This window comes from Rutilus rutilus (genome assembly GCF_951802725.1).
Source record: "Rutilus rutilus genome assembly, chromosome: 11".
Lineage (NCBI taxonomy): Eukaryota > Metazoa > Chordata > Actinopteri > Cypriniformes > Leuciscidae > Rutilus > Rutilus rutilus.
The window spans coordinates 37,957,833-37,976,070 of NC_140216.1; the positions used below are offsets into that span (position 1 = coordinate 37,957,833).

General features: G+C 39.2%; 1 protein-coding gene across 4 annotated transcripts in view; it reads right to left on the reverse strand.

Annotated features, from left to right (window-relative positions):
* Positions 1-5,880: 5,880 nt before the first annotated feature.
* LOC311299907 (histone deacetylase 9-B) overlaps positions 5,881-18,238 on the reverse strand; it is a 34,993-nt gene continuing 22,635 nt past the window's right edge. For 3 of the 4 annotated variants that reach the window (XM_084423843.1, XM_084423842.1, XM_084423841.1), the window contains 6 exons: positions 14,186-14,317; positions 13,903-14,009; positions 11,735-11,857; positions 9,354-9,498; positions 7,902-8,119; positions 5,881-6,187 (listed from right to left, as the gene is read on the reverse strand). In XM_084423843.1, coding sequence (XP_084279969.1) covers positions 5,891-6,187; positions 7,902-8,119; positions 9,354-9,498; positions 11,735-11,857; positions 13,903-14,009; positions 14,186-14,317 — 1,022 coding nt within the window. In that variant the 3' untranslated portion in view covers positions 5,881-5,890. Of the gene's footprint in view, positions 6,188-6,944; positions 7,174-7,901; positions 8,120-9,353; positions 9,499-11,734; positions 11,858-13,902; positions 14,010-14,185; positions 14,318-18,238 lie in introns of all 4 variants that reach the window. The other variant, XR_014629211.1, reaches the window with a different exon arrangement.

Here is an 18,238-nt window from a genome sequence, read left to right on the forward strand (position 1 = left end):
CAGGTTGGAAGCGGAATTGTCCATTACCGCTGTCGTAAATAATTTAGCCTACCGCAGCCTACTGTCGCACGCACGCTCGCTGTTTATCCAGCACCGGCTGTGGAATGAACGATGTCCACAGACAAGGTAGAGTATGTTGCATGATTTCATGAAAGTATGATGTATTGCGACATCAAAAATAAAGAAAAACTCAATAATGACTATTGTAATGCTTGACCGCAAGTCAAATTTGTAGTTTCTTATGTCTCATTCGAACTACAGAAACGCTACCCGATCTGGCAAACTTGCATAGTGTGGTTATAGCAGATATAGGGCTGCAAAGCGAATGCAGAAGTGCCTTTCACCCTGTTACGACTTGATGAACCACTGATACGATTTTGGAAACATTATTTTAAGGTAAAAAAAAGTTCCTTAGTGTTGCTTTAAATTTCATATTTAAAATCATCCATGAAATCGGACATTTTATTTCTAAACACTCAAATCATGAAAAAAAAAAAATAATCATTTTTCAGGCTGGATGCGCATGTGCAATCATAAGCAGTGCAGTGATGACTTATTCCGCCATATTGCGCGTTGCACCCTCTCTTCATGAGTGCACCGTCTTTGTATACCTAAAGTCTTTGGTATTGGCACTGAAGTGAACATGAATTGGTTCTGCAAGGCCTAACATGTCATACCTGCAACAGCCAGAATATCTGCAGACTGAAGCAGGCCATGCAGCTTTAAACTGCAGCGCTGGAGTTTGCTTTCACAGCTGGCTTCGGGATGCAGGTGGGCTTGTTTTCTGCCGGTGGGAAACCCCGGTGAGCCCTAAGATGAATGGCATACCTCTGCGGGAAGGTGGAAGGCTCTCTAATTGGGGGGCGGGTGGATAATTCCTCTATTTTGAGGCATTTCCTAATCTATATATGAATGATGTTTGCTTTTATTTGTGGAGAACCAAATGGCCCCTTGCTGAAATAGAGATCTGATGTCAAATGGAGGTCTGACCACAGCAATTTCCAGAGAATAAGAGCAGCAAGGCAGAAAACAGGACTCTTTTTGAGTCGAGCAGGCCTGAAAGCAGAGCAAAGGAAGGGGTCGGTTTGCAGCCGCAGAAAGAGTCGATCTCCTGGGGCTTGTGGACCTGCTTGGGAAATAAATATCAATTTGACGAAAGATGTATGGCGTATTTAAATGTTTCGTTTACTAGATCCTAGGCAGGCATCACAGGTCGTTGATCAGATGATATATAAGCATATATTGCTATAAACTCAGGTTTTACTTTCAGTAAAAAAAAAGGTCAAGGAACTTTTAGTGTTACAGTTTTTCTCAGTCGCTTTGGTGCATTTCTCACATCACTATTTACATTTGCACAACAGTTAGTGCAGTTCTCAAAACAAAACCTAGTTGATAACCTGCAAAAGCGTGTCACTTGCTCAGAATGGAGAGCTCATTCCTCAAAAGCAAGTATTCATGTCAATGAAAGTGTCAGTGTCATCAAGATGAAAAGTCCTGACACCATTGTTTATGAACAAGATAGTCAAATGGCTTTGTCATGTTTTCATTATGACAGTTTACTCTGTAAATGTTTTCCAATGATCTTGGTGACACTACCTGAAAATGCTCAAGACAGCACTACATACTATTTGCACAGCCATTTGAGAAATACAGTAAAGTTACACATTACTGTATGTAGTGAGGTAACTGAGTACAAGACACTGAATATGTATGTTTCACATTTTTGTGTTGTAAACAATATTGCAGTACATATTGGAACTGAACATACATAGTACTGTAATCATTCATGCAGATGTTCCTCATCAGTGAAAGCTGAGATTCACCTGAGAGAAATTGTTCAATTTAGGAGACATTTTCAGAAGAAAAAAAAAGATTTAAAAAAATGTGTAAAATTTGCTTGACAGATTTTGACAACTAGTTCAACATTTTTGTATGTAATGACTTAAGTAACGAAATGAGGACTATTAGTTTTATATGGAATGACTATTCAGCATTCACAAGTATAGATAATTTTGACTGACATGACATAAGCAAATGATAATGTTATAAAACAGCAGAGAGTTGTATGAAAGCAATTGTTGCATGTCCAAAAGCATTTGCAGTTTGTTGGAAGGAATGAGAAACTGCTACTATGATGTGCACACATGACTAAATGTTGTGGAGGCTGAACTAACTGTTGTGCAAATGTAAATAGCGATGTGAGAAATGCACCAAAGCGACTGAGAAAAACTGTAATACAAGAGAGTTTGGATGTGAAAAGTTATTTTCTGGTTTACTGACTTTAAAGATTGATTCATAACTGATTCATAAGCAATTTTATCATGCTAATGTTTAATGTGTAAGACTTGTGGCTATAGTTTCAAAAAAACATTGTGTGTTTTTACATGCAAGGGTTGCCTCATGTACATACATTATAAGTGTCTCACTGCTTGTTTTAAAAGCTGAGGCATGAGTACATTATTTTTTTAGTCTACAGTAAAAAAAAAGACTGCATTTATTTGATCATTAAAATGTAGTAAAGCAGTAAAATTGTGAAATATTATTACAGTTTAAAATAGTGGTTTTCTATGTGAATATATAAAATGTAATTTATTCCTGTGATCAAAGCTGAATTTACAGCATCATTACTCCAGTCTTCAGTGTCACATGATCCTTCAGAAATCATCCCGATTTTACTGCTGAAGAAACATTTATGATTATTATTCATGTTGAAAACAGTTGTGCTGATTAATATTTTTGTGGAAAACCTGATACATTAAGGATTTGTTGATGAATAGAAAGTTCCAAAGAACAGCATTAATCTTTTGTACCATTATAAATGTTTTTACTGTGACTTTTGATCGATTTAATGCGCCCTTGCTAAATAAAAGTATACATTTCTTTTTAAAAAGGTGCCACTAATGCTGTCATTAACGTCTATTGAACCTGCAGCATTCCTACTCCCATAGAGGTCTGTGATGTGATGGTCGTATATCTGAGACAGAGACATTCCCTTGATAGCAGGCAGAAGATCAAGCACACTTCAAAGGGTTAACCTGATCCCTGAGCTCTGCTCGAGCACAAGAGGTTAACGTAACGTTCCCTCAGCATCACCCTGAGACGTGAGGCGGTGTGGGAAATATGTGCAGGGTGGCAGAGGCAAAGACAGCGAGGTCAAACCCAGAGAAAGCGCAGAAATCACCTTCCCACCCTTCAAAATGGCAATAATGCAACGAGTCTGAGGTGGTTTAGAGAAGTTTTATTTTAAAACTATAATGTCAGCGTAAACATGACCTTCGACCCGAGGTTTTTCATGCAGTTATTGTTTCAATCTAGCGTAACAGTGGATAATAAACTTTATTTACATAGCAGTGAAGTAAAAACAGGCTTTTGTGGCCACATGATTAAGAAACCGTCAATCATTCATTTCATTAGTGCGATTAGTGACGGCGATTAATTCATCTGTGCTGTACATCTCACAGGCCTTGAACACAGTGTACGATCACAAAATGATATTGCAAATTCACAAAACTTTATACATCTCGGAGGATCTGTGCTGGCGTCATCGTGAAAATGAAAACTTCAGATGATGTGGACATGAAATATCAGTGTTTTTACTACAGACGTCACATGGACAAAAGGTTTCGTCATCGACACGAAGTTCTCGTTGGCTCTTCACACTGATTATATTTATTTTCTTCACTATCAAACACCAGGCAAGACATGAGACACATCGAAACACCAACGCTGACTGATCCGAATCACTGACTGGTCGAACCGCACACGGCACAAACGCCGACTCGTCATGTAAACACACACAGAAAACCCGGAGCCGGATTCACCAAACATTCTTCTTCTAACTTAAGAATAGAGTTAAGTAGCCTATATTTTGTATTCCCAAAGTTCTTGAAATTTTTGTCCAAAGACAAAACCTGAGAATTTTTTTTATTTGTCGTTCTCACGGATCCACAAACGAGTAAAAACACTGTATTACTCACGCCGGGCCGCGATATTTTTTTTCCCAGGATGGTACGGACTCATGAATATTCATTAGGGAAGTCATCCCTGATTGGTCTGATGACCTACCCTAACCCCGCCCCTAAACCTACCCGTCACTGGGGTTAAGACCAATCAGGGATGACTTCCCTAATGAATATTCATGAGTCTTCCCCTGGGAAAAAAAAAATTGCCGCTGGGCCAGTAGTTGGCGATGTCACTTTTGTAAAGAAACACACGCACCTATACACTTAGTTTCCACTAATTTCCGTTTTAGTAGTTAGACGATAACGGTATCACAAGATGCCAACATTTCTCAATTTTCTGTTGTACTAAATACCTAAAACTGAAATAAAAATGAATAAAAAACAATAGATACATTTAAACTAATAAAATGCAACAAAAACCATAAAACTTTAAAGTTGAAAATGAAAAACTATAATAGTAACTCACTGAAACTAAACTGACACCACTAAGGATGTGCACGAGTAGCTCTCTAAAAGTAACACCAGTAATCGATAAACAATGATCGGTAATGATTATGCATCATGTGACTTTTTTTCTGAATTTGAAATTCCACAAATCGAGTCGAATAGGGACCTCATTTTTTATGTGTAATTACAGCATCATTTTCGGCAACTTCAGCACACATGAGCGCGCCGTACATGTTCTCAACAATTGCACTTAGGAACGTTCCTACGAATTTCGTAACTTCTTTCTTAAGAAGATTTTGGTGAATCCGGCCTCCAGACAACAGCAGGGAGCATTTCGCCTCAATCAGGCGCGATCGTGACCAGAATCGAGAAACCCAGTAGTTTCCATCGCAGCAATGCGTGTTTCGGCAATTGAAAGTCTCATTAGCCTTCACTAAACCGTGGTGTGTGTATGTACTGGCACACGGTTTCACAACACAGTGATCTCAAGACATCATTTATCACGGTTTCTGCGCATCACCCTTCAGACAAGACACTGAAAAGAAAAGCTGGCCGCATCATTTCCTCTAGTCAGACGACCCTTCACACGAGGCCGGCTGGAAACACAGCTGCTGTGCTACTGTTGCTTTAATGTGGGGGGCAAATGAAGCTCTGTGGTCATTGCTTTTCTTTATTTAGCTTCACACACAACAACAACAACAACAACCACCGAGAAGGAAGATCACAGCAGAGACAGAGGTCAGAGGTCACATACAGTGTCACACTAACAGGGCCAACTCCGACTGAGTGAGCGTTTCCATGAGGAACATCCCGGACGCACAGAACACAGACGAGCACATTTCAGTCTCGTGCCTGCGGACTTTCTCTTTCTGTTCAGTATCGGACTTCACTTTGATTCTTTCTTATCACTTACTATCTCTCTTTTCCTTTGGTTGAACCTCAATTCAAAAATGTCCAGGTCACATTTCACCCCACACTCAAAAGAAATGACATTTTGCTTAAAGTAAGTGGAACCTCATTTAAAATGTTTTTGCAAAGCCATCGCTGCCAAATATTCATTAATGTAATGCAAAACTGATGGTACATTATAGTATTTTTTGCATCATGCAGGATTTGTTCTAAATATCTGCCTTTAATGTATGCTTAAATCTTTTTTTTTTACTGTATTACAGTAACTTCTTAGTAAAAATGTAATTTTAAAATCAATTTGCACAAAAAAAAATTAAAAAAAAGTTTCACTTAAGTTACAAAATTGTACTTTTAAAAACAATTGTCACAAAGCAAAAAATATATAATAGTTTTAAATAAGTTAAAAAAAATTTATTTTAAAAATAAGTCACAATGAAAAATCTTAAGGCTTTATTTTCTTTAAGCAAAAAGAAATCAGTTAGTTTTTTTTTTTTTAAATATGACCTGGACATATGAACAATATTCATGAGATTCAGCCCTTTCTTTCTTCATTTCTTTCTTCTTCTTTTTTTTCAAACATCAGTTTCCGTCATATTTTCAAGACTGCGTTCGGCGTCGCTTCGTTTCAGCTGAGCTGAAATCTCCTTCTGTTCTTCACCTGCATCTCTCCCTTCCTCGATCTCTCCATCCTCGGGCTCAGTTTTCAGCCGGATCACTCTGGACTCGGCGTGTGTGTGTCTGAAGCTGCGGCTGTGGATGACTCCAGCAGGGGGCGATGCGATCTCTGGCTCTCTGTGCTCTTCCTCGTCCTCCTCCTCCTCCAGATGAGTGCTGGAGTTCCTCAGCTGCTCGATGGACTGAGACAGAGCCTACAGGAAAACACATGAGAGAGAAACAGGAGTTTTATAATGCTGATTCAATTACATCCTTCGCAAAGCATCATGGGATGAGTAGTTCAACATTCAAGACTTTAGATACACAGTTTTGTATCATTTTTTCCAGATTTTCTAACTGTTTGAGAAAATAATTTGGAAAAGTACTTTTCTGGAATTGCTATTCCAGCACTGAGTTCAGTTATGTGTCATCATAATCAGAAGTTACACATTAACATGCTCTTTCATTCTTTTTGATATCTTCTTGTAAATGTGGTCAGAGGCGTCATAAACTCAGTCTTCTGCCGCTCGCCGAACACGCCGCCCGGTCTGGCTTCAGTCCTGCTGTAAAAGGGTAAAATAATACCACCCCCAAAAAATAGCAGCTGTAAAAGTTTTGTGTAAAATGAAAAGTGGCTAAATTATATACGCGGATACATGTGTGTTAAAGTGCCGCCAGCGTCTGCCTGCAAAATCCTCTCCTAGGCCTTCAGGAAATGAAAGAAAGACTAAAATAAAGAACTGGGTGTATTACTGGGGTAAAAATAAAGCTTTTTTTTTTGTTTTACTACCCAGCTTTGCAAAATATGCTGTTTTCATTACTGAATTACAGACAATTTTCCAAAATAAAATAAAATACAAAAATAAATACATAAATAAATAATTATAATAAAAAATCTTGAATGTTTGACTGTCTGAATGTTAAATGAGTTAAAAGCAGCTGCAGTAAAACATCCTGCTGGGATTTACTCACTTCCTCTCCTTGTATTAACTCACTTCCTGTCTCAACGAGGCATCAGTCAGCTCCATTTACACAGTCATTTAAGAGAAAAGGACCCTTAAAACTCTTAATAGGAACACTGACACACTGCAGGGTCTCACACACACACAGACACGCGCACTTACACACGCACACACTCTCACACACACACTCCAGATGACACTCTGGAATCTTGTGAAAATGCTGCAGTCCTTCACCAGCTCTGAAAGACACATTTATGTAACATAACTCCATCTATCTATATAGCTGAAGAAAACCTCAACTTCATTTCAAACATTTCAAACAAAACACTGAAGTCTTTTTTTGGTATATTTAAGATCCTGTTAATCTATTACAAAGTGATAAATCATGACAGTGCTGTTGTTTTGACGATGTACTGTCCGTTAAATGACCCTCAATCAGCAGAGTTTAAAAGACTCTTCATATTCAGTCATATTATTGATTTGACCGCACTGACATGATCAGACAGAACTGAATGGAGAGGATGATGACAATATTGTCTTCTGTAGAGCTGCTTTATAGTTTATAACTGACCAGTTTTTGCAACATCAACATGTTGTTATTGAGCTTTATAGCTAAAATGAACTTGTTTCATAATTAATGAACTTTACACTGTTATTGACCTAAACTAAATCAACACTGAACCGACTCAAGCTGAATGATAACTATATTAGAGCTTCTAATAAGCATTTAATAACATTCATAAGAGTGATTTTTTTTTTTTTTTTCTGTTTATTAGTGTGAAGCTGCTTTGAAACAATCTTTATTGTATAAAGCGCTATGGAAATCAAGACTATACTTCCCATTTATTTGAGTCCATGTGAAAATATGTACAGAAATGTAAAGTTTCTCACGCATGTGGAGTGTTTACTGTAGAAAGCTTTTACTGTGGGGTTTGAGGCATTATTCTTGGGTGTCTTGTGAAGTTACCTGGCTGATGTGAACCTGTTGGTGAAACTGTTTCTGCTTCTCCACGAAGTTGTGGTGTTGCTGCTGCAGCACGAGTTGGGCCAGAGTGCTCTGTGGCAGCGGTGCCGACTGCGTGCGGTTCAGGGGTCGGTGTCGGGGTAACCTGACGCGAGCGCTCGCCGGCGCACGCTCCTTCATCGCCAGAGGAGACGAGGACAGCACGGGGACGCTGCCTGTGACTGGACAGACAGAAATCAAACATGAGCCACACATGTGTTTCAATGTAAACGCGCTAGACGGACGCCTTTAACCGTTGCGTTTGCATTTTTAGCAGCGTCTCTCAAGTTAAAAATGAGTTCAACTTTAAAAAAAACGCAAGAACTATAAAAGTCCCCCTGTAGTCAATCATTGTATCCCTTGAAACTCATCTTTGATCACCAAAATGACATATTTAAACGTTTTTTTCCTTAAAATAGCTTGAATGTATTCACTCGCAGAAAAAAAGTTACAAAAGCTGTCACTGGGACAGTACCCTTCAAAAGGGTTCTAATATGTACCATTTAAGTACTAATATGTACACGTTTGGTACCAATATGTACCTTTGAGGGACTTATATGCACTCTTTAGGTACAAAGATGTACCTTTTGAAAAGGTACCGCCACAGTGACAGCTTTTGTACCTTTTTTTCTGAGAGTGTAACTCGACACCCTTGCCTCATTTAGTATACGCAGTTCTATGAATATGCAAATGAGCCCCGCCTCCACTCACTCACTCACTCAGAGATCCACTGGTTGACGATCACACGTTGATCTGATTGGTTACAAGGTAGTTTGTCGACTTATGAATTTACACATGGTTTGTCTTAAGGCATATTAAAAACACCACATAGACACATAAACAACATTAAAACTTGATTTTCACCACAGGGGGACTTTAAAGCTACGCTGTGTAGGATTTTCTCCCATCTAGCGGTGAAATTGTTTATGACTACCAACTGAATATTACTTTCTAGCTCCTCCCATTCCGAGGGCGTTTTAACTCCTACGGTGGCCGTATTACTTCAAACCTGCCGGCAGTCGCGAGTAATCTCCCCCCCGCATTCGTCACGGCGCCACTGAGTGTAAAACGCGAAAGGCGAAGCTTGAATTTCCAGGTATGTCCATCTTTGGCTACTGTATTTTCAAGATGGAGGCGCAACATGGCTGCCCCCATTCGAGCGACTCGCTCTTACGTTTTCTAAATGGCAGATTCTACACTTACGAGAATACTTGATTAGTTGGTAGAAGTAATTACACATTAATGAGCACATATATTTTGAAAGAACAAAGTGTTTTTTGCTAAGAATCAACTTAAAAAATGACACAGTGTAGCTTTAGTGATTTTGTTGTGTTTTTGCCATTTTATTATAATATATATATATTTTTTAAGTCTATATAGTTAAGGGATGTCTGCTGTTCTGTAAGATCTGCTCACCAGGCGAGATCATCCTCTGCTGTCTCTGCTCCTTCAGAAGCAGGTGTTGCAGGAGCGCTTGCTGTCCGTTGCTCACTTTAGACTCCAGCGAGACGGGACACGCGGCCAGACCTTCTGTGCTCCGGTCCTTCAGCGCCGTTCCCGTCTAACAGAGGAGAGATCAGGCAAACGCTAGTCATCTTCCAGGTCAAATCACCTCACCTTTGTTTCTCTAGCGCTAAACACAGCGCTGCGTTTCTCAAAAGCATTGTAAGTAGTTGTAGAACCATTGCAACCGATGGGCTCTACGATCAACTTAGCTCACGATGCGTTTGAGAAACGCAGCCCAGATTGTTTCAAAGCAGCTTCACAGTAATAGAATCGATGATGCAAACTTTTAGTTTAGTAAAGATGCTACGGATCAAAGCACACACAAAAAAGGCAAGAGTGTTATTGAAGACAATTTTTTCGTTTTTAAAGTCACCTTTTTCCGCCTTTGTTGCCGTTGGCTTGGCTTGCTTAGTTGGGGACATTAAATTTAACATTTAATTTAATATTCAACAATAATATTGATCTGCCTGCATTGACACTATTATACAAGAACTGAACTGAGCTGGACGATGACATCAAGGTTTACTCCAGAGCGGCTATATATAGGCCTATATATATATATATATATTAATAACTTTTTTAAACAAAAATGAAACATCACTGAACTTACTTAAGCTGGACTGTGATGCTATTTTCTTCTGGAAACAAACATTTTTTGCATTATTATCCTGTTATCTCTGTAAAGCTGCTAAAAAGCGCTATATAAATAAATATGACTTGACTTGACATGACATTATTCATGGTCAATTATGTAGTCGCCTATAAGCAGCTCTACAGAGGTGTCATAACTCACCTTAATTCAGTTCATCCGATAGTGTCAGTGCAGTCAAATAATAATGATATGACTGAATATTAAGAGTCTTTAAAACTCCATCTAAGGAAGCCAAAGACGACATGTGCTCTAAATCATAAAACATTCCCCCACTTTTGCATTTAAAGACAAATTTTCACTCAAGCATGAGAGTGACTTACATAATGCCTCATGCATATGAAATATTAATAACTGTGCTCTTTTTAAAACACATCCAGTCAGCGTTCACGTCGGCGGCGTCCACAAGGTGCGCGTAATTACCGAGCTGCATTTAGAGCTCCCTCGTGAGTCATTCAACTATTTTAAAATGTGAAAGTGTTGAAAGTATTCTCGTCTGGATGGTAAAAGTGATCCGTGTTTTGATTTGTTGGCATGTTACGCGCTTTCCGAACACAATTTCTTGAGCTTTTTAACAGCCCGTGATGAACGAGATGCTAAAGTCTAAAACTCTGAAACCCTAAACCGAGCGCCGTATTTACCCAAGGGCTAAAGATCCCAGGGGTCAGAGGTCACGAGCCCTCGGGGCTGTACATTAATCCAGCCGGGACTGAACACTAGCACTCAGTGAAAGCAGATAATGAGATCTGCACCTAAACCTTCAGCAAACAGCAAACATCTCTCTCAAAACACGGCTGATCTCTGCGCTCTGTGAAGGCGATCGGTCCCCATCGCTGCCTCCTAATGCACCCGTCACATTCCTCATACAGTGTTTTGTGCTTTCTCCGCAAATAGATGCGACTCTGTGTCTCACTGTCTCCTAAAAATACCGTCTCACAGTCGCTCGCTCTTTCTGCAAGATCTATTCATATCTGTTGCGCAGCAGAACGAGAGCTGGCGATGCTGCTTTTGTGTTGATTCCCAGAGGAAAGCCGAGCTTCTCAGAGGTTGCTCTTTCAAAGCTTGTCTCGTTTAAGAATCAACAGTGTCTCGGATGTTCCTCTAAATTGAATGAGCCAATAGTTGACCCACAAAGCTACAGTGTAAAATGAACTAGCAAATCATTTGATGAAAAGTGTTTGAGATCTCTGACTTTTATTGCATACTTTTGTATCTTGGCCAATATATATATATTCTTCCTCAGTATTTTTGTCTTGTTTTCCATTACAAATATAAAAAAAATCTTAAATCAAGATAAATTTACTGAAGAAGGAAAATGACAAGATATTAAGTCTTGTTTTCAAAAAAAAAAATCTCAAAATGAAGTGAGTTTATTCTAAAAACAAGAAAAAATATGTAAATGGGGTCAGAAAAACAAAGAAAAATTTTATTTTATATTTATCTTATATCCATTTTTTTCTCTACTAACTAACTCAACCAGGCCCCGCCCCTTTATTCTGCATATGCCTTGGACGGGAATTATTTAAATGAGGAATATTGTGACGTGTTCGTTCCCAGAGGAATAATTCAGTGTCTATGTTTATGTATCTTCACAGGGTTTGACCTCATCGTTCATGCGAGTCTATGATGCGCAGGAACTTACGCAGAGGTGTGCGTGAGCCGGGTGCAGAGCCAGCGTGAGGTTGGGCAGAGAGGGGGACGTGTAGAGATTCAACAGGGACAGGGACCCATCCGTCTGTAGGACGCCGCTCTGAGACAGACACCGCTGGAGGAGACAGACAGACAGACTGCGTTACATCAACTCGTATAATGCAGCGTCACACAGAGAAACAATACCGCTGTCACATAACCACCAGTCTGCAGTGTCAATGATGTAACCTCTCGTAAGCGTTCAGAGGGGTGTGTGTGTGTGTGTATTCCACCATCACACCCAATCAGAATGCATTCTAACATACAACTATAAAGGTCAGTTCACACTGCACCGACAGACACAGACCAACGCCGACCAGATTACAGCACGTCACTTCTCAGACATTCTAACTTCGGTTCAGGATGTTCAATCAGATGTAACACACTGATCCGACAAAACCTGGTTGCTAGGGTGTTCTGAATATTCCCTAGGGGTTGCTAGGGTGTTGTGAATGGTTTTTAGTCTCCTTCTACGCAGTTCTGGATGGTTGCTAGAATGTTCTACATATTTTCTGGTGGTTGCTAGGGTGTTGCTAGGGTGTTCTGTGTGCTTGATTGGGTGTTTTGAATGGTTTTTAGTCTCCTTCTATGCAGTTCTGGATATGTTCTCTAGTGATTGTTAGGGTGTTCTGAACATTCTCTAGTGGTTGCTAGGGTGTTCTATGTGCTTGCTAGGGTGTTCTATGTGCTTGCTAGGGTGTTGTGAATGTTTTCGTGTGCTTCTATGCAGTTCCGGAAGGTTTCTAGAGTGTTCTAAATGTTCTCTAGTGGTTGCTAGAGTTTTCTAAATGTTCTGTAGTAGTTGCTAGGGTGTTGCTAGGTGTTTTCTAGTGTTATGGGTATTGACTTCTGCCCCTTGTCAGTCAATATCAGTTAACAGTGTGTGTGTGTTAATGATGTGATGTCATCTTTAGGTCATAGTTGAAGCAGTGAAATCTCATGATCACACACCCTCACTAATGGCCAGCTGTAGGTTTAGCCGTCTCTCGTGTGAGGATGAACTCAATAGGCTGTGTCTACAGGAGGAGAGTGTGTGTCTACAGGAGGAGAGTGTGTGTCTACAGGAGAAGAGTGTGTGCCTACAGGAGGAGAGTTCGCTGGCCCGTTGCCCATGAGGAAATGCTTGGGAAGAACTTCACAGGAGAAATAAACCTCACCATCCCAGAGCCCCTCACCCCCTTCCCCAAACGCCAGCGCAGCCAGAAACCACAGCGGAAAAGAGCTGTCACAGTTAGTTCAGCACAGCACTGCCACACACACACACACACACACACACGCGCGCGCGCGCGCACACACACATACGCAGACACACGATCACGCACACAAGCACACGCACATATAAATCACACACACACACACACACACACACACACACACTCACACACATACGCACACATAATCACACACACACATAATCACACCTTCAAACTTCTTAGAACTTCAAATGCGGTTTTAAATGCAGTGTTTCCATGTGTTTGTTTGTCAGGCTGATGGTACGAGCGTCCCGGGTCTGTGTACGCTCAGCTCCAAACAACCAATCATTCGGGGGGCCCGCCTCATTCACCTCATAGTCTGATAAGAGTAATGAGGCACGGGACTTTAATGGAGGATTTTATTTAGTTTCAGTTTTTGGGGTTTATGGTTCAGTTCCTTAAAAAGCAATCATGGGCTCAAAACTGCACGCAAGTGCATGAAACCCGTTCCACAGCTGCCTCTGTGTGCTGAGGGCTATTAACCTGTTCTTTAAAGAGAGCACTGCTACGGAAATGTAAGAATGACATTGCATTAAATATAACAAAGCAAATGGCAATTATTTTGAGAGAAAAGAAAAACATCACAAATCCACATTACAAGCAAAACATTTCACAAAAAAACACTGCACTGCAAAAATGGCTCAGAAATGTCAGCAAAAGCTTTGATATCTGTATCAATATATCAATATCTGATTGCAGATTTGCCACTTGCTTTGATACTTTGTTTTCCAATGCAATGATATTCAGAAATTTTTATTAATAATTACATCCCAGAAGTATTGTTAGTCATAATAAAGCCATTAAAAGTAATTTTTTTGTGCAGTACTCGAATGTTAATTTTATATAATCTCAAAAAAAGTTTTGGTACCTCAATTTGGCTGGTGCTGGAGCGGTATGATGCTCCGTTCTCATTGCTGCACAAGCCAATGGGTGAGCTCGGTCCAGAACCTGCAGGGCTCTCATTGGCTGAAGAATCTAGACAAGAGGAAAACAGGAAGTACTGACTGTGAGCTCCGCCCACAGCTGAAGCTCATTGGTCTGTATATCAAACATCAATCATGCAGATCTGTGTTTTCTGACAGGAGGGCTGTTTATCTGTTTCAGGATGCAGATCGATGGATGTTTAGCTCAAGCAACTGTTGTTCGCTCACCTGTTAGTTCTAAAGTTCGTTTTTTCATCGGCGTGACGAGAACGCTGCCGTCTCTGCGGCGTATAGGTCCACTTCTTCTCTCAGAAACCTTCTGCTTCAGTCTGGACCGGACCTTCAGATTGGGCTCAGATGCTGAGAGGAAAGAGAAAACAGATTACTTTAGTTATTTCTGCCAGGCTGCATTAATTATCCGATATTTGGCTATTTTGAGGTTATCTGCTATTAACAAGAGTTTTAGGTCTAAAATCCATTGTTCTCATTGGATGATAAACAATGTCTTTATAATTTTATGAATAAATACATATCAAATTTAAAGTGCCCCATTAAGCTTTTTCAAATATTACTTTTCCTATTGTGCATGTAAAAGGCGTTTTTTCGACCAATCACAACAAACTGGGCCTTCTGACCAATCAGAGCAGAGCAGACTCTCTGAAAGGCGGGGCTTAGAGAGACTGAATCCTTGATCAAACCGTTTCAGACACTGTTTTTTGACCTTGCGTGCATGTAAACCTATTCGAGATTCCAAAGCAAAATTAGGAACCTTTAAAATAGCTTTAAATTCAATGTCACTTCATTTTCACATATATGCATACACAAGTGGTCTGACGAGGCAGCTCACAGAACCAGCTGAGTGAATGTGTGGCCGCGGTCCAGCCACACTGAGGAATTCTGGGATGTCTCCCAGCTGTAATGAGGTAAGAACTGGAAGATCAATTCTATCGTTCATCTGGAGGACATTAAATCTGTCCAACAGCTCTCCGCTGGCTGTAGGAGTCCAGTACCTGCCAGCCTGCCAACCACAAACCTCTACGGTAGCCATGTTTAAACTAACACAGAGATATCGGCACAGACAGAGGCAGATTTGGCTTGGGAAAAAAGGGGAAATCCTCTTTTTTTTGTACCACTATGACCTATGAAGTACCAAAATTCCCTGGATTTTACTCAGGCCGCCCTATAGACGCCACCTACCGCCGTGTGACCGCTGAGTGGGCATCAAAGATACACACATCAGGAGACCGACATGATTACAACACACTGTGGGCTGAGGACAGAGATGAAACGAGAGAAGGAATTTGAAACACACACATACACACACTATTGCAAAGACTTATCGGTGAGAATAATAAATAATAGTAAAATAAAAACAAAAATTTATAATAAAATTATTAAACTGAAATAAATATAATTGTATTTATAATAAATAATAAAATAATACATAACTAAATAATAAAATAAAATTTAAATTCAATATAATTCTATTTACAATAAAATAAAAAAATATAAAATGTTAAAATTTAAATTATATATATTTATAATAAAAATAAATAAAAATATGAAACAAAATTGAAATTAAACATTTATAATAAAAATACAGTATAATACAAAATTATAACAAAATAATATAGAATTAAAATGAAATATAATTGTATTTATAATGAAAATGAAATACAACATTTTAACAAAATTATATAAATTAAAATTAAATATTGTATTTGTAATAAATAAAAATAATAAAATAAAATTGAAATTAAATATAATTGTATTTATAATAAATTAAAAACATAAGAAGAAGAATAAAATGTTAATTAAATATAATTATATTTATAACAAAAATGAAATAAATATTTACTAAAAAAATTAAATAGAAATTAGATATAATTGTATTTATAATTCAAATAAAGTGACTACATCCTACCCATAAAATATAAACTGTTGACAAAAACAAACGTTCCTTTGAATATTATAAGTTATGAATAATTATTTGTGGGTTTTGTCAGACTTGCCTATACTTTTGGGGATAAATAGTGAACATACGCATGTGTTTGACTTTACAATCATGCAAATAGTTCAAGGATACAACTGATTTCCAGTAGAAACTAAGTTTTGACTTGCCAAAGTTTTTTGCACTACTGTAACCCTACAGTCCTACGGCTGTCGTGCGGGAAAAACCCAACAGGTCATATTTGGCTGTAAACGCAAAAAAATGTTACAAGCAATTTAAGAGCCCCACATTGATTAATAAAATGGAAGACGGCTGACAAAAAAAAGGCTGATCATAATGAAACGGATGCTTTGAGTTTCAGGAGCACTGGGCCGAGATCAGAGATTACGGCAATGGCGAAATACTGTAATTTACTCTCTCTGACACATGATGAATAAGAGCTATTAGAAAAATACCGCAAAAATATTTGCCCAGCAATTAGCGGGAAGGATTTACACATTTTTAATTCGTAGGGAAAATACGCAGAGCGGTCGGCATGTTTACGCTGGGCCGCGTCATTAAAGGGGATTTTCAGTGTAGCTCGACTCAAGCTTCCTTAAACAAACACCTGTGGGACGGGGTTACAAGGCATGAGCGGGTGACGGCTGGAGGGGTCCGTCCACCGAACTCATGTGCACCTGTGAGGCTTGTTCAGCTGCGGCTGACCAGTTCCATATGGCGGGAGGAATGAGAACATACACACCACATACATTACCAGTGCTAACAAACCAGCACACCCTGTTACCCGCTACACCTCACAACAGAGCACTCAATCCATGTGAACTACAGATCCCACCAAAATACCCTAGTCACTACAGTTATTGCTCCGACTGTGAAATCGTACGGATCTGCATGAAAACAGTATTTAATTTAAAGTCACTGGTGGCTGATACTAAGTTAATTTTAGTAATGTTTAAAAAAATATTTGAATAAAATGTAAGTGGTTCTTTCCCATGCAAAACTTACTGCCATGATGCTATGATGGTTGCCAGGGTGTTGCTATGTGGTTGCTATGGTGTTCTATATGGTTTCCAGGGTGTTGCTAAGTGGCTTGCTAAAGTGTTCTTCAGTAGTTTCATTCCTGGGTCATTGTTAGAATGTTCTGTGTGGTTTCTAAGAAGTTGCTAGTATTCTAAGTGGTTTACAGTTGCTATGAAGTTACTATGTTGTTTTAGATGGTTGTCAGGGTGTTGCTATGTGGTTTGCTAAAGTGTTTTTTAGCTGTTTAAGCACATTCCTGTGTGGTTGCTAGAATGTTATGTGTGGTTTCTAAGAAGTTGCTAGGATTCTGAGTGGTTTACAGCATATTGCTATGAAGTTACTATGTTGTTTTAGATGGTTGTCAGGGTGTTGCTATGTGGTTTGCTAAAGTGTTTTTTAGCTGTTTAAGCACATTCCTGTGTGGTTGCTAGAATGTTCTGTGTGGTTTCTAAGAAGTTGCTAGGATTCTGAGTGGTTTACAGCATGTTGCTATAAAGTTAGTATGTTGTTCTAGATGGTTGCCAGGGTGTTGCTATGTGGTTTGCTAAAGTGTTTTTTAGCTGTTTAAGCACATTCCTGTGTGGTTGCTAGAATGTTCTGTGTGGTTTCTAAAAAGTTGCTAGGATTCTGAGTGGTTTACAGCATGTTGCTATAAAGTTACTATGTTGTTCTAGATGGTTGCCAGGGTGTTGCTATGTGGTTTGCTAAAGTGTTTTTTTTTTAGCTGTTTAAGCACATTCCTGTGTGGTTGCTAGAATGTTCTGTGTGGTTTCTAAGAAGTTGCTAGGATTCTGAGTGGTTTACAGCATGTTGCTATGAAGTTACTATGGTATTTTAGATGGTTGCCATGGTGTTGCTATGTGGTTTGCTAAAGTGTTCTTTAGCTGTTTAAGCACATTCCTGGTTTGGTTGCTAGAATGTTTTGTTTGGTTGCTATGCAGTTGCTAAGGTGGTTTACAGCATGTTGCTATGAAGTTACTATGGTGTTCTTGATGGTTGCCAGGGTGTTGCGATGTGGTTGCTAAACTGTTATTCAGTTTTTAGCACATTCTTAGGTGGTTGTTAGAACACATTAGCAACTGCAACCACACAGAACATTCTAAGTTGTTTACAGCATGTTGCTATGAGGTTACTATGATGTTCTTGATGGTTGCCAGGGTGTTGCTATGTGGTTGCATGGATATTCTGGGTTGTTGCTAGGTGGATGCTTAACGGCTCTGTCTCTAGACTCAGTTCCCACCTTTCTATACGGCAAAAAAATATTTTTTCTTGCGCAAATATATGTCGAATATACTGTATAAGATACATAA